Source organism: Strigops habroptila, chromosome 6, assembly GCF_004027225.2.
Source record: "Strigops habroptila isolate Jane chromosome 6, bStrHab1.2.pri, whole genome shotgun sequence".
In the NCBI taxonomy this organism is placed as follows: Eukaryota; Metazoa; Chordata; class Aves; order Psittaciformes; family Psittacidae; genus Strigops; species Strigops habroptila.
The window spans coordinates 20,992,275-21,005,353 of NC_044282.2; the positions used below are offsets into that span (position 1 = coordinate 20,992,275).

The following is a 13,079-nucleotide window of genomic DNA, read 5'->3' on the forward strand; positions in this document are numbered from 1 at the left end:
ACACCGCCGCATGTGCGAACGAACACTCCTCAGCTGGATGCCGCTCCCAGCGTGCCAGCCCCGCTGGTGCCCAACCGGGACCCCTCCGGGTAAAGCCGACCCGGGTCGTTACACACACGGACCCGCAGACCTCTAAGGACAAAGCCTCGGCCCTGCCGGTGCCGGTGGCCCGGCGGCCCGGCCCGGGGAGCGCCCGTCCGCCCCAGGGGCGCGCAGCCCCGCTGGGCAGCTGCATCCTTCCTCCCTCCTCTACACACACACAGTGCTCCCCACAATGAAGCCCCGCCTTTTTGTTTTTGTTTTTCCTTTTCTTTTAAGGACTCGGACCTCAAATTATCCAAAGGGACGGAGAAGAGTCGAGTGTCCCCATACACGCCTTCCGCCAGAACATGCAACTACCCTGAGGAGCAGAGCTCCCCGCCAGCACCGAAGGCAGGACCCCCCTGCCCGCACAGAAACCAAGGCTCCAAAACACACGGCTGCGGGTCATCCGCGGAGAGACACGACGAGCACAGATCCTCCTGAGCCTCTCCTTCATAACACCCTGGAAGTTATGAGCGTGGAACCTCTCGGTATAGGCATCAAATTTATTCCAAAAATTCCATGAAATATAAAGGAATGGCGGTGCTTTTACACAGAACGCAACTCAGTATAAGTACTGGGGTGTTCTCCCTCCAAATCTTAAGAACTATGCAAATCTGTGCTATCTTTAAAAATAAAATAAAGATATTTCAATAATTAGAACAAACTATGAAGGTATTGTGCATTTCTGTTTTATGTAGATAATAAAATATTACTTTAACATAAATATATAAGGATCTCTGCGTTTTTATTTTTCCCCACAAGCACATCCAAATGTACCAAAACAAAGTATTTTTTGGAGACTGAACCAAGAAAAAAAAAAAATTACATCCCATATAGATTTTGTTCACCTACTCATTTAAAGCTACAGAAAAACAGTTTCCAGAACCTGTTTGCTTTAAAAGAAATAAATATACATTGAGGCAGGCCACTTAAAAATGATATGAAAATATTTCCCTGGGTAGCATTTAAAAAAAAAAAAAAAGAAAAATAGACAAAGAAAACATTGAAACTATTTCTGCATTTCAAAGGACAAATATTAAACATATATACATAGTGGTAAGGTTTGCGTGGTAACTTTTGTGTTTTGTTTTTTAAGTAAACCTATTTGGAGTTTGAGGCTTTTCTCAAACATCCTTTCGACTGCATTTTCTGACCTTACGCACGTATTAATAAGTGTCTGAAAGTTCATTTCCTCCCTTTACCACTGGATCTGCCCTGATCTGCTTCACTTCACTAGGCGCTAGTCCTCAATACTTTAAATAACAAGCAGCTCAATACATCCAACAAAAAAAAAAAGGAAAAAAAAAAAAAAAATGGTAAAAAAAAAAAAAAAAAAAAAAGAAAAGAGAAAAGCTTGGTGCCCGTATCTTTGTAACAATTGTTGGAAAACTAGGAAAAAGGCTAATCATGTGCCTCTTAGAAATCATCATCTGTCTTACCAAGAAGAAAGAAAGAGAGAGAGAAAGAGAAAGAAAGAAAGGGAGAGGGAAAGAAAGAAGGAAAGAAAACCCAATGTCACAGGCGCTTTGAAAGACAATGAGAAACACACTCTAAAGCCTTAGCTACTGAATGCAATATTTATAGGAGAGTTCTGCGAGAGAACGCTTCACTGTTTCTTTTTCTCCATAATTGTCCAACACTCAACTAAGTAAACTTTTCGATTATAAAAATGCTCTGTCTCTATAGCACCGGTTTGTGCTGCCTAAATGATCCCTTTATGAATTCAGAACTATCAGAAAGTTCCTCTCCTGTGGGTGCATAGCTGTGTGTGTGCAGAAGCGCACAGACGCGCACTCAGGCACACGCACATCCATGCGCTGCTCCGAGGTCCCGCTCCTCCGCTTCCCTTTAGAGCTTTGGGGGTTGCTTTTTATTTCCCTTTTTTTTATTCTTTCCTCCCTCCTTTTGTCCCGCTGTTTGTTTTTTCATTTTTTTTCTTTTTCTTTTTCATTTTTTTGAAAGTTAACCGTTTCCCATCAAGATAATGTCGCGAAATGCACTTTAAAACTATTAACGAAGGGGGGAGGGGGGAAAGACGGATTGAAAAATAGCATTTCCCCCACCACCACTTCATTTCATTCCCCAGTGAAAGACACACGGCTGCCCGAGTTAAAACTGGTCCTTTCCTTCCAGAAATGATACCGCAATCTGACCGAAGGACGGGTGGGGGTGGGGATAGGTGGGAGAGGGGCTAGATACAAACAGAAAAATAACAGAAATATGGAAAGTAAAAGCGGAAAAGAAGCGCGCACGGTCTCTGCGGGGAGGAGGGGGTAGCGTGTGTTTACACGCAGGTGTAAGCACACACACACACACACCTCCCCCCGGGCCCAGCAGCTCCTCAGGCTCTCCCTGGCTCTGCCTTGATGCGAAACTCCTCAAGGAAAGAAAGTTTGGAGGCGGACATCGGCCCGGGCGGGGGACCGGGATGCCCAAGGCACTCTCGGGGAGCCTGGGGGAGGAAGGGAAAGGAGCTGGGGGGGGTGGAGGGGGGTGAAGCTAAACAATCCCCTTTCCCTCTCAAGGAAGTGCCACTTTCTCCGGGAAAACTCTGGAAACGTGTTGTTTCGCCTCCGCCTTTCCCACTCCGGGCCTTGCTCGCCCGCACTGCCACGGTCTGGGAAGGCTGTATGCGATTTTGTTCTCCTCCCCCTCTGACTGCACCTCGGCCCCCGGCCACACTGCCTGAAAATGAAGTTTACTTTGTCCATTCGCATTATTCTCCCTTCTCCAAGCTCGACTCTTGCCGTTGAAGGCATATATTAAGCAATTACGAGAGTCACGTCTCTGGAGAATGGAAGCTGGTGGTGCATATATATGTGTATATAGCGAGATTAAATATATGTGTATATATGTACGTCTATGCATGCATGCATACGTGTACATACATACAGATATACGCATTCTTTCTGCTACGGTAAAAGGAGAAAATAAGCGTTACACATATTTAAGAAGACTTGTTTATAACAAAAGTTCACATATACACATAAAGCAAAGGCTAAAACACAGTAACATATTGTAGACCGGTCACTGGTTGACTAACGCTCACCGTGGAAAATGCAAGTCATTTGCAAAATCAAGGTCGGAAAGGAAGGGGGGAAAAAATAAAAAGAAAAAAAAATAATAAAACAATTTGTTTATGTAAACTTCGATTTTCTTGCAGTGCAAATTGGTACGGTTAAATACTGCCTACATCAAAAGGGAGAGCTTTTCCTTTCTCTTTTTTTTTCTTTTTTTTTATTTTTTTTTTTTCCCCCCATATATTCCTACAGGGGATCCACAGAAAATAAACACAGCAGCATGTGCCAACACCGAGCGACATTCCACAATGCAATCTGCCTTTGTGTGGCGGGAGGGGGCTGCGGAGGGGACCCGAGGTGGCTCACCCCCTTCCCCCCAACCTTTCCCCTCTCCCCTCCCGCCCCCTCCCCGGCCGGGCAGCGCCGGATTTTGTCTCCAGCGGGCAAAGGAGTTTAGTGCGAACCGCTTCGCCCCGCCGGTGCGAGCCGGTGCCTGCCGCTGCCCTGCCGGTACCTGCCTGCCTGCCTGTGCGCGGTACTCACTCCACTCCGGTGCACGGGCACTCGCCTGGAAAGGTCAAAATCCAGCATCGCACCCGCTACCGTCTAAGGGATAGTCCGGTGCAGGTGCTTTGTCTGTCTGTCTGTCTGCTGTGATTTGCGCTCGCCCTCTCGCTCGCTTTTTGTTTTGTTTTCTTTTTTTTTCTTTTTTCGCGTTTTTTGTTCGTTTTTTTGTTTTGTTTTTGTTTTTTTGTTTTTGTCTTTTTGTTAAAGATAGGAGAAAATTAAAACAACAACAACAACAAAAAAAAGAAAAGCAAAAAAGAAAAAAAGGAGGACAATCAAAAGTTGGGGGAAGGAGGAGGAGAGGAGGAGGAGGAAGAGGAGGAGAAGGAGGAGGAGGGGCCGGGCGCCCCCGCCGCGAGTTCACTGCACGGGGGTCTGCACCCCGTGGTGCGGCGGCGTGTCCCTGCTGGCCCCGTACACGTCCTCGGCTCCCGGCAGCGTCCCTCCCGGGGGAGTCATGCGCTTCTCTTTCTGTCTCCTGTTACAAAACCACACTCTCACCACCTCCTTCTCCAGCTGTAGGCTGTCCGCGAGCGAGGTGATCTCCTGGGCGGAGGGCTTGGGGCACTTGAGGAAGTGGCTCTCCAGCGCGCCCTTGACGCTCACCTCGATGGAGGTGCGCTTTTTCCGCTTGCGGCCCTGCGCCGCTATCTTGTCTATGCTGGTGGGGCTGCCCGAGGAGGAGTCCGCCTCCTCCAACCACTTGTTCAACAAAGGCTTCAGCTTGCACATGTTCTTGAAGCTGAGCTGCAGGGCCTCGAAGCGGCAGATGGTGGTCTGCGAGAAGACGTTGCCGTAGAGGGTGCCCAGAGCCAGCCCCACGTCCGCTTGGGTAAATCCCAGTTTGATGCGCCGCTGCTTGAACTGCTTGGCGAACTGCTCCAGGTCGTCCGAGGTCGGCGTGTCCTCGTCCGAGTGCGGGTCGTGGTGCGGCGGCGGCCCGGGCGGCGCGGCGGAGGCGGCGGCGGAGGCGGACGCGGGCCCGGCCGCCCCGGGGTGGGGGCCGTGGGGCGGCGGCGGGTGCTCGGGGCCGTGGTGCGGCGGCCCGGGCGGCCCCGGCGGCGGCTCCTCGTGGGCATCGCGCAGGCCGTGGTGGTGCAGCGCCGGCTGCGCGGCGCCCAGCATGCCGTTCACGGTGAAGCCGGGCGGCTGCGAGTACAGCAGCCCCGCCTGCGCGCCGTTGGCCGCGGCCATGCCGGGCGGCAGGTGCGCCGCGCCGCCCGCCCGCCACGCCGCCGCTGCCGCCGCCGCCGCCGCCGCGTGGTGCCCGCCGCCGCCGCCGTGGTGCACCAGGTGCGGCGCCCGCCCCGGCGGCGGGTGCTGCGGCGGCGGCAGCTCGTCGCCGCGCCCGCCCGCCTGCACCACCGCCGGCTTGATGTCGGGCTGGCCCAGCGCGCCCGCCGACCAGGGCGCCTCGCCGCCGCCGCCGCCTCCCCCGCCGCCGCCGCCGCCGCCGCCGCCGCCGCCGGGGCCGCCGTGGGACAGCGCCGCGATCCACTGGTGAGCGTGGCTCAGCGGGTGCCCGTTGCTCTGCAGCGCGTAGTCCGCCTGCACCAGGGCGCCGGCGTCGCGGTAGCCGCCGCCGGGCTGCATGCCGCCGGGCGGCTCGGCGTGCACCATGGGGGAGCCGGAGGCGAGCAGGCTGTAGTGGTTGGAGGCTGCGGTCGCCATGACTCGCCGAGCCGCACTGATCGCGCCGGTTAAAGGCGCCGCGCATTTGACAGCTACTTTTTCGCCTCGGGCGCCGCACGGCGCCCGCGCCCCCCCGGCCCGCGCGGCGGGGCCCACTGCGAAGGCACGCGCGGCCGCCCCGCCCCGCCGCCGCACGCCATTGGCTCAGCGCGCCCTGACGGACGCGGGCGCCCCTGGCGACCGCCGCCACCGCCCGCCGCCATTGGCGAGCCCCGGCGGCGAAGCCCCGCCCGCAGCCCCGCCCGCAGCCCGCCCTCTGGAACCCAACTCCGAGGGGGAACCGGGCGCGGGGCGGGCACCGGGAGGGGAGCGGTGCGGGGAGGGAGCGGGGGGGGTGTGTCTCCGCCGCCGGCCCCGCCCCGGCCCGCCGGTCCAGCGCCGCTACTCTCCGCTGGCGGGAGGCTGCCGCCGGCACCGGTCCGCCCGCCGGCTCCTGTTGCTCGCTACCGGCCGCGGGTCTCCGTGCGGACCTCGGCCCGCCAGCCCCCAACTTTCTCATCCCGGCCGAGCGCACGCAGCCAGCCCCGCCGGCGGGGCCGCGGAGCGCCGCGCCTCCAGGGCGGGGAGAGGACGGCCCCCGCCCTGCCTGCCGGGGCCCCGGGCACCTGGTGCTCCCCGGAGCGCACCGCTCTGCCTGGGGTGTCGGGGCTTCGCACTTCGGCACCACCGGGCTGGCATTGTTCCGCTTGTCCCGTCCCGGCGGGACTGCGTGCCTGCCGGGGGTCCGGGCAGGCGGCTCTGCATCGGTAGGGAAGATCTGGGGAGGGGGGGAGGAGGTGGGCAAGGAGAAAGGGGTTAATGGAGAGAGACAGAAAAAAAAGAAAAGTAGGAAAAAAAGCGGTATGGGGGGGGAAAAAAAAATTAGAAAGAGAAGTTGCGGCCCGGACAGGAAGGAAGGAGACCTTGGAACTGGATCCGGATTTCCTAGGAGTGAGCAGCACCCGGCTGGCCGCCGCGAAAAGAGTTGGGTGCCCATTTCTGAGCTGGAAGCCATAGCTTTGTCTCGAAAATAAACCGCTCATAGGGGTAGGTGCGCGCCGCAGGCCCCCGCTATCCTCGTCGTGATAATACAATAGGGCGGACCGGGGAATTTATTACTGCTAACAAGAAACAGCTTTCTTCTGCGAGTTGTTTATAAATCATCGTATTTAACGTGAGCGCTGGAAAGGCTCCTTGCCTGGAAATATTCCTCTGCGTGGGGGTGTGGAGGAGCGGGGGGATGGGCTTCCGCACATAAACATATACACAGCAGCAGCGGCATAAACAGGATATCCAGTGCCCTGAGACAAGGGCCGCAGCAGGAGTTACCTCGTTTCGTTAGTTTAGCGACGTATCAAGAGCTCCTTCTGCCGGGGGGTGGGGACGGAGGAGGGGGAAGAGGAGGAGGGGGGACACGGGCACAAACTTTGTCCATGAAAGAGTGGAGATTCCTCCTAAGGGGTTTCCCCCCCCCCCCCTTTTTTTGAGGTGCAAGCGAAGGGAGGAACAATACTGCCTGTTCTACCAGTGTGGAGGGGAGGGAAGTCAGTGTCTCTGAAGTGAAGCTCTGCCTTTTGTTTCCCGTGTGGAAACAACTGGGCACCCAGGAATTTTATAATTTGATGCTCATTTTCTTGTCTCCTTCCTCCCAATTAGGTGTAGACCAGTGAGCTGAAACAAAACAACCGCGCAAGTCCGCAGCAGGCTTCCGCCAAAGCATCGCGGGGACCGTCCTGGGAGAGCAGCGGCGCTCCCGGGGCCAGCCCCCCGCCCTGCTCCTGGGAGCCGCCGAGGCTCTCCCGGGGCGGCTTTCCCGCCAACTCGCCTCCACGGCCGCTTCCAAAAGTTCGTGCGTGGACGCGAGACGAGGGGCCACGCCACGGGTCATGTCCAGGGTTAGGTTTTCACGCGGGTGCCTGCAGGGTGCGGCCATCAGCCCCGGTGACCTCCGAAGGGAACTGCCTTGCGCGCCGGCCCTATGGCATGTGCGCGCCTCATGGACAGTCGGTGCCCGAGGGGTGCCTGCAAGCACCGCGCTCCCCGACGAGGAAGCGGGACGCGGGGGTCAGCGGGCTTGAGCCATCACTTTATTCTTCGTGGGGAAACCCCTCCAGCCCTGCTCCGGTCGTGCATCCTGCCCGGTCCTCCGTCCTGGCCGGCCGCCTGGCAGGTGATGTCTGCGGTCACCGTCCTGCGTGCCTCTTTTTGCCCAGCGGCGGAGCTCAGAGGCTAACGGTAACCAGACAATTACCGAAGTAGCAGCACGGCATTAGGAGGCGGACAAAACCCGAGCCCGGCAGCAAAGCCCCTCGCCGCCCCTCCTGCCCCCTCCCCGGCGGAGCGCACGCCCATGGAGCCGCAGCTGGGAGCAGCTAGGAGCGCGGCCGGTGCATTCAGAGCCGCCGCAGACTCCACCTCCTCGTCCTCCCTATCATTGTTAGCCCTGTCATTAATACCGCTCCTTAAGCATCCTTCGCGCCCTTCTCCCCCCGGGGAGGGGAGCGCCGGGGAGCGAGCGCCCGGCCGCCGGTGCCCGCCGCGGGCTTCGGCTCCGGCGGCCAGTCGGGTCCGGGGCGCTGGGGATGTGAAAGAGACAGTCATGTGGCCCCTTTCTGGAGGAGCTGACCCCTCGGGATTAGAGGTCTCACCAGCCTTTCTTTCCCTTTCTCTGCTCGTATAAAAGCAGGTTGAAGGTGATGCGGTGTCTTGGGCAGACACTGCAGTGTTTTGATTCAGCTCAGCCCTTTTCACTGTTCAAAGCAGCTGTTCAAATACTAGGGCTGCTTACTTTGACGTGAAGAAGATTTTCAAACAACCCCAAAAGCTTTGAACTGACAGGCCTCCTTGATATCTCCTTCATTGCAGTGCAGCTACTCGAGAATATTCGCTATAAAATACATAGAGCGCCACTTTACTGGAGCTCTCTCCTGGATGGGAGGCCAGGTGCTGCATACACATCAGGTGCATGCGGAGGGACGCTGGCGGTCCCCGGGACTCCCCGGCACCCTACACCCGGCCGCCCCCCTCATGTCCCGGGGGTCCCCAGCCCGCCACTCGCCTCGGGCTGCTGCAGCGGGCTGCGGCATGTGAGGTGCCGGGGTCCCCGGTGCTTTCACTCCCTGCATGCCAGAGAGAAAGCTGCATTTCCAGCAGCAAAACAGGAGCACGGCTCGTTCCTAGAGAGCCTCGGCTCCCGGGCACCTAGCAGCATCCCGGCTCCGGGGGCTGTGGCAGCGCTCTGGATACGTGCGTTCCTAGGGCGGACAGTATACATTGCATCTGCCTGCTCTGGTTAGAGGTGAAAAGCTTCTTTGAAACTCTGGTCTCCAAGCCTTGAGATATACTCAGGCAGCTGAAAGGAAAGGAGGGGGGCGGGAGGGATCCCCGCGCCTCCTTTCTGCGTCTCTATTATCTTCCCATTAGATGTTGTTTTAGGAGGAAATGCGCCAGGAGTGCAAAGACGCTGCGAGTCGCTCGGAGAATTGCTGGGTGCAATAAACGTGAGGCTCCCGGTGCTCCCTTTAAAGGCCAGCTTGGAAGATTTGTGCTTATTGCTGGGGCGCATTTAATGCACCTTTTGTGAGATGGGATTGTTTTGATCTCTGCTTCCCTTTTAACCTTTCTCTACGAGGTATTCAAGCCTGCGCTTTCGTGTGGCTCTTTCCAGTGTTGCTCCAAGGAGTCTGATTCGGTGGAGAGACCCAAGGCATGAATGAAACTTCAACTTTAAGGGCCTGCGGAGAAACAAAACTGAGGCCGGGGCTTCACAAGTGATTGCTTAAAAAAAAAATCCAATCTACACAAAGAGGCAGCTGGCTGCTTTAATGAAAACTGCTTAAAGCTGCAAGAACCGCAGCCTCAGGGATGTATTTATAAGATGACTCAAAAGCTACACTTTCAAGTTGCTTCTCCTCGGGGTAGATATAACAAACACATTTAACTAAGAAATCTAAACAAAAAGGACAGAAATTGATAACTTTGATTGCACAAGCTCACATTACCCATTGAAATTAAAATCTGCCATCTAAATAGATTTCTCCACTATCTCTAGAGGAAAGAGATTCTCTCCCCCTACACATATAGATACACACATACACACGTGTAATGTCATATACATTTTTGCCCTGCTAGAATACCAATTATCCCAGAAGATAGAAAGAGGTAAAATTAAAAAAAAAAAAAAAAAAAAAAAATGGGGGGGGGGGGGGAAGTTCCTGTAAAGTTTGTATTAATGTTCCAACATTCCCCGCAACTCTATTCTTCCGGCCACTTCATTCATCCGAGGCTCTGCTATTTTATCTGCTTCAGTGTTTAAACTAGTCGGATATAATGTTCTAAGTTCAGCATTTGAAATTAAATTATTTGAATTCACGGATATTAATCTTTTCCCTTCATCCTCCAGTTCTGAATCTTGTCATTAAAAATGATCCACCCTTTGTAGTCCGCAAGTGAATATTTTATAGACAGATACCGCTATGAAGACTTCTAACACAACGTCAACCAGTCAGACTTAGATGTTGCAGGGATTACTTTGAGTAATTTGTCAAAGGCAGGCTGCTAAATTTTGAGTGGTGAATATGAGGCCTTGGGGGGAAAAGAAGCAGAAGAAGCAGAAGAGAGGAAAAAGAAAAAAAAAGAGACAAATTCCATCAGTCTACGAGATAAATTCTGGTTGGAGTTAATGCAGCTTGTTTATTGAATTCTCGCAGACAGACCCAGATGCGATTGGTGCTGCGGAGTTTGGAATTTAGTGCTGCGAAGCCGGACTGGGAATGACCGCCCCGCCACGGAGCGGGAGGGCGTTTCTGCTGGCGGGGAAAGCAGGTGAAGTGGTGGGAGAGGAGAGAGGGGAGGCGATCCGGCCCCTCCGGCAGGGGAAAGCGGTTTCAGCCGGGACTTCCCAAAGTCTGCACTGTCCAGAGAAATACAGGACGGAATACAGCAACGGTGGGGGGGGAAAGGGGGGAAACAAAACCCGAACAAAACCCAAACAAAACAGAGAGAAAGAAAGGGAAAGAAGGAAAAAAAAAAAAAAAAAAAAAGGAGAGAGAGGGAGAGGAAAGTGCCCACCGCTTTCTCTGACAAATATAACAGTTGCTTTTTTGTCTGTTTCGTTCAGTAATCACGTCTAATGGAGACAAGCAGGCACCCCGGGAAGAGCTCGGATAAATCCTGTCCCTGCTTCACCGGGGGACATGAGCCTTCCTCCTTGCTTCCAGCTTTTGGGGCACTTTTGGGCGCAGCTCCGAGACCCCCTCCAAAGCGCCTTCTCTTTCGGCCGCCACTGCCCCGCTCCGCCACTCCCGGTGCGAGGCAGAGACCGTGCCAGGCCATGGGTGCCGGTTCTCGCCGCCGAAGAGGCGAGCCCGGCGCCGGGAGCCGGCGGGGCGCCGAGCACCGTGGGGGCTGTGGAGGGCCCCGCTCGGCCCTGCACACGGGCATGGGGCAGCCCCTCGCATCACCCCCTCCAAACCCTTGCCCCCTACTTCTTTCCCTGCCCCCCCCGGCAGGGCAGGAGTCGCCGGCCCCTCTGGCAGAAGCGGAGTCCTCAGCCGAGGGGTGACTTTTGTGTCCCCTCCGTCCCCCACTGCGGGGGGAGGTTCGGCCCGGTCCCGGCGAGGGACCGGGCGCCCCGAGCCCGGCCACCCCGAGCCGGGATTTGCGCAGGAGCCTGCCCCAGGTGGGGGGGGAGCGGGGAGAAGGGAGGGAGGGAGCTGGAAACTTTCTTTTGCTCGGCGAGGAAGAAGAGGAGCGAGGCGAGCAGGAAGGCTGGGCCATTGTCCACACAGAGGGTGCATTTTTGTCAGGCTGGCGTTGGTTGCTATAGTGAGGAGGGAAGGGGAGAGAGAGAGGAGGGAAAGGGAAAGAAAAAAACACCCAACCCTAAACCAAACAGAGGAGCACAGTTCGCCTCCCTCCGCTCTCCCGGCTCCAGCCGGCAGCGCTGCCCGCTCCCAACCAAAATAAGAGCGCGCCGCGGGCCGGGCCGGGCTCCCAGAGGGACGAGAAGCTTTAGCAGCCCCGGCTACAGCCCCGGCTACAGCCCCCCAGCCCCGCGGAGAGTAGCGGAGCTGTCGTGCGCTCCGCCCCGCGCATCCTCCGCCGGCCGCCTGCGGGGAGCAGCGGGGTCGGCCCGGCGGGATCCGAGCGCTTCTGGCTGCAGGGCAGCAAAGCAGTAGCGCTGCGGGACGCCCCGGGTCACACAGCCCAGCACCACACCTGATCCAGTTCCTACTCCCTCGGCCACAGTGGCTTCGCACCCTGCAGAGCACCCGTGGCACTGATCCTGGCACCAGCTGCGTGGGGCTTTGTGGGGAGGGGTTTGAGTTGGTGATATGTTTTTGGTGCCTAAATAAAGGGGGGAAGAATAACTTCTTCTGACGCAAATAAAGAGCTCTTTAATTTTAAGAGACTCTTATTTTGCAGCAGTGTTTTTTGTTGCCTTGCTATTGAACTTTGAAAATAGTGTGGCGGGCGGAAGGCAGTAATGAAGGGTCTCGAAGGCTTAAGATTTAGTTAAGTGAGTGACTCAAGATGGCACAAAGAAAGTTACTTAGTTACTTAGTTAATTGAGAATTATTCACCTTCTGAGATCGGCGCAGCAGCTTGTTGCGATAACAGTGGAACCTGGGGCGGGGGGAGGCAGGAGGCAGCAGGGGAGGAGGCAGATTTCACTCGTTGATTTTTTTCTCCAGGACAAGTTAAATTGCAGCTGAAGGAGAGAGGTCAGTATCTTTTCAAATCAATCTCTCTGTCTGTCTGCCTAAGTCCCCTTCTATTCCTTGTAAAGGGAAAAGCTCCAACTTTGCTCCTCCATCTGTTCTGTATCATCTGCAATCGACAGTTCTTTAGATTGCATGCACTTTTGCTCCCGATGAAGTGAAACTTTAAAGGTGTACAGTCACTTATCTGAAATAGGGAGAAAAGGCGAGTCGTCTCTTCCAATCTTAGAGGAGAATTGTTCTCTTCCCGTGCAACTATTAATTCTCCCTCCCTCTCTCTCTCTTTTCTTTTGGGTCTCATTTTCGAATTGTAGTTGACAAGTTTTATTTAAAAAAACACTTTACAAGCCACCACTTAATGCATTATTCACATTTTTTAAAAAATGCTTGAAAGAAATCACGTTAATGAAGAGAACATTTGTAGTAATTTGGTGATAATTATCAGAATCACCAAATATTCGCAAAGGCTTTAACGTTACGTGTTGGAAGAAAAGCAAAACACATTACTTTAATAGTCTGATATGCAAACTATGGACCATTCAATTACATGGCTTAATAATGCATACATGATGTGATCTTGTTATTGGGATAGGAAGGGCTGCAGTAATTCACTCCAAAGACCAAGTGTGCTCTTACATTCAGTAAAATCCATTGCCATGGATCAGGGGGCCCTGCCAAACTACATTTAAGAGAATAAAAATTAATGACTGAGAATTTGAGCGTTAAATTAACATTAATTATATGACCTGCCTGCTGGAAAGATTAAATTTCTTACGCCCTAATTAGATAACGTCTCCTCATACATCAAACAATTTCCATTTCCAGATTTCAGGATTAAAATGCAGACTGGGGAGACCAGGCTTGTTCGGTCACCGGCCGCACCGACCTCTCCCGGCCCGGTCCCGCTCCTGGGGCAGAGGGGCCGGGAAACGGTTTCGGGGCAACCTCTTTTTTAACTTGAATGCCTCTCACCCACCGCCCCGGTCGGGGCGGGAGGGCGCAGAGGGTGCGCGGG

The 13,079-nt window shown here is 54.9% G+C and overlaps 1 protein-coding gene and 1 long non-coding RNA gene across 2 annotated transcripts; one reads left to right on the forward strand and one right to left on the reverse strand.

Moving 5' to 3' along the window:
- Positions 1 to 572: 572 nt before the first annotated feature.
- POU3F2 (POU class 3 homeobox 2) lies at positions 573 to 5,420 on the reverse strand. The gene has a single exon (XM_030490647.1). It carries the CDS (start codon positions 5,340 to 5,342, stop codon positions 4,032 to 4,034), a length of 1,311 nt encoding a protein of 436 aa, XP_030346507.1. The 5' UTR covers positions 5,343 to 5,420; the 3' UTR covers positions 573 to 4,031.
- Positions 5,421 to 6,255: 835 nt separating this feature from the next.
- On the forward strand, positions 6,256 to 9,778 carry LOC115609964. Its single transcript, XR_003992060.1, has 2 exons — positions 6,256 to 6,389; positions 6,999 to 9,778. It is a non-coding gene; the product is annotated as an uncharacterized LOC115609964 (long non-coding RNA).
- Positions 9,779 to 13,079: the final 3,301 nt, after the last annotated feature.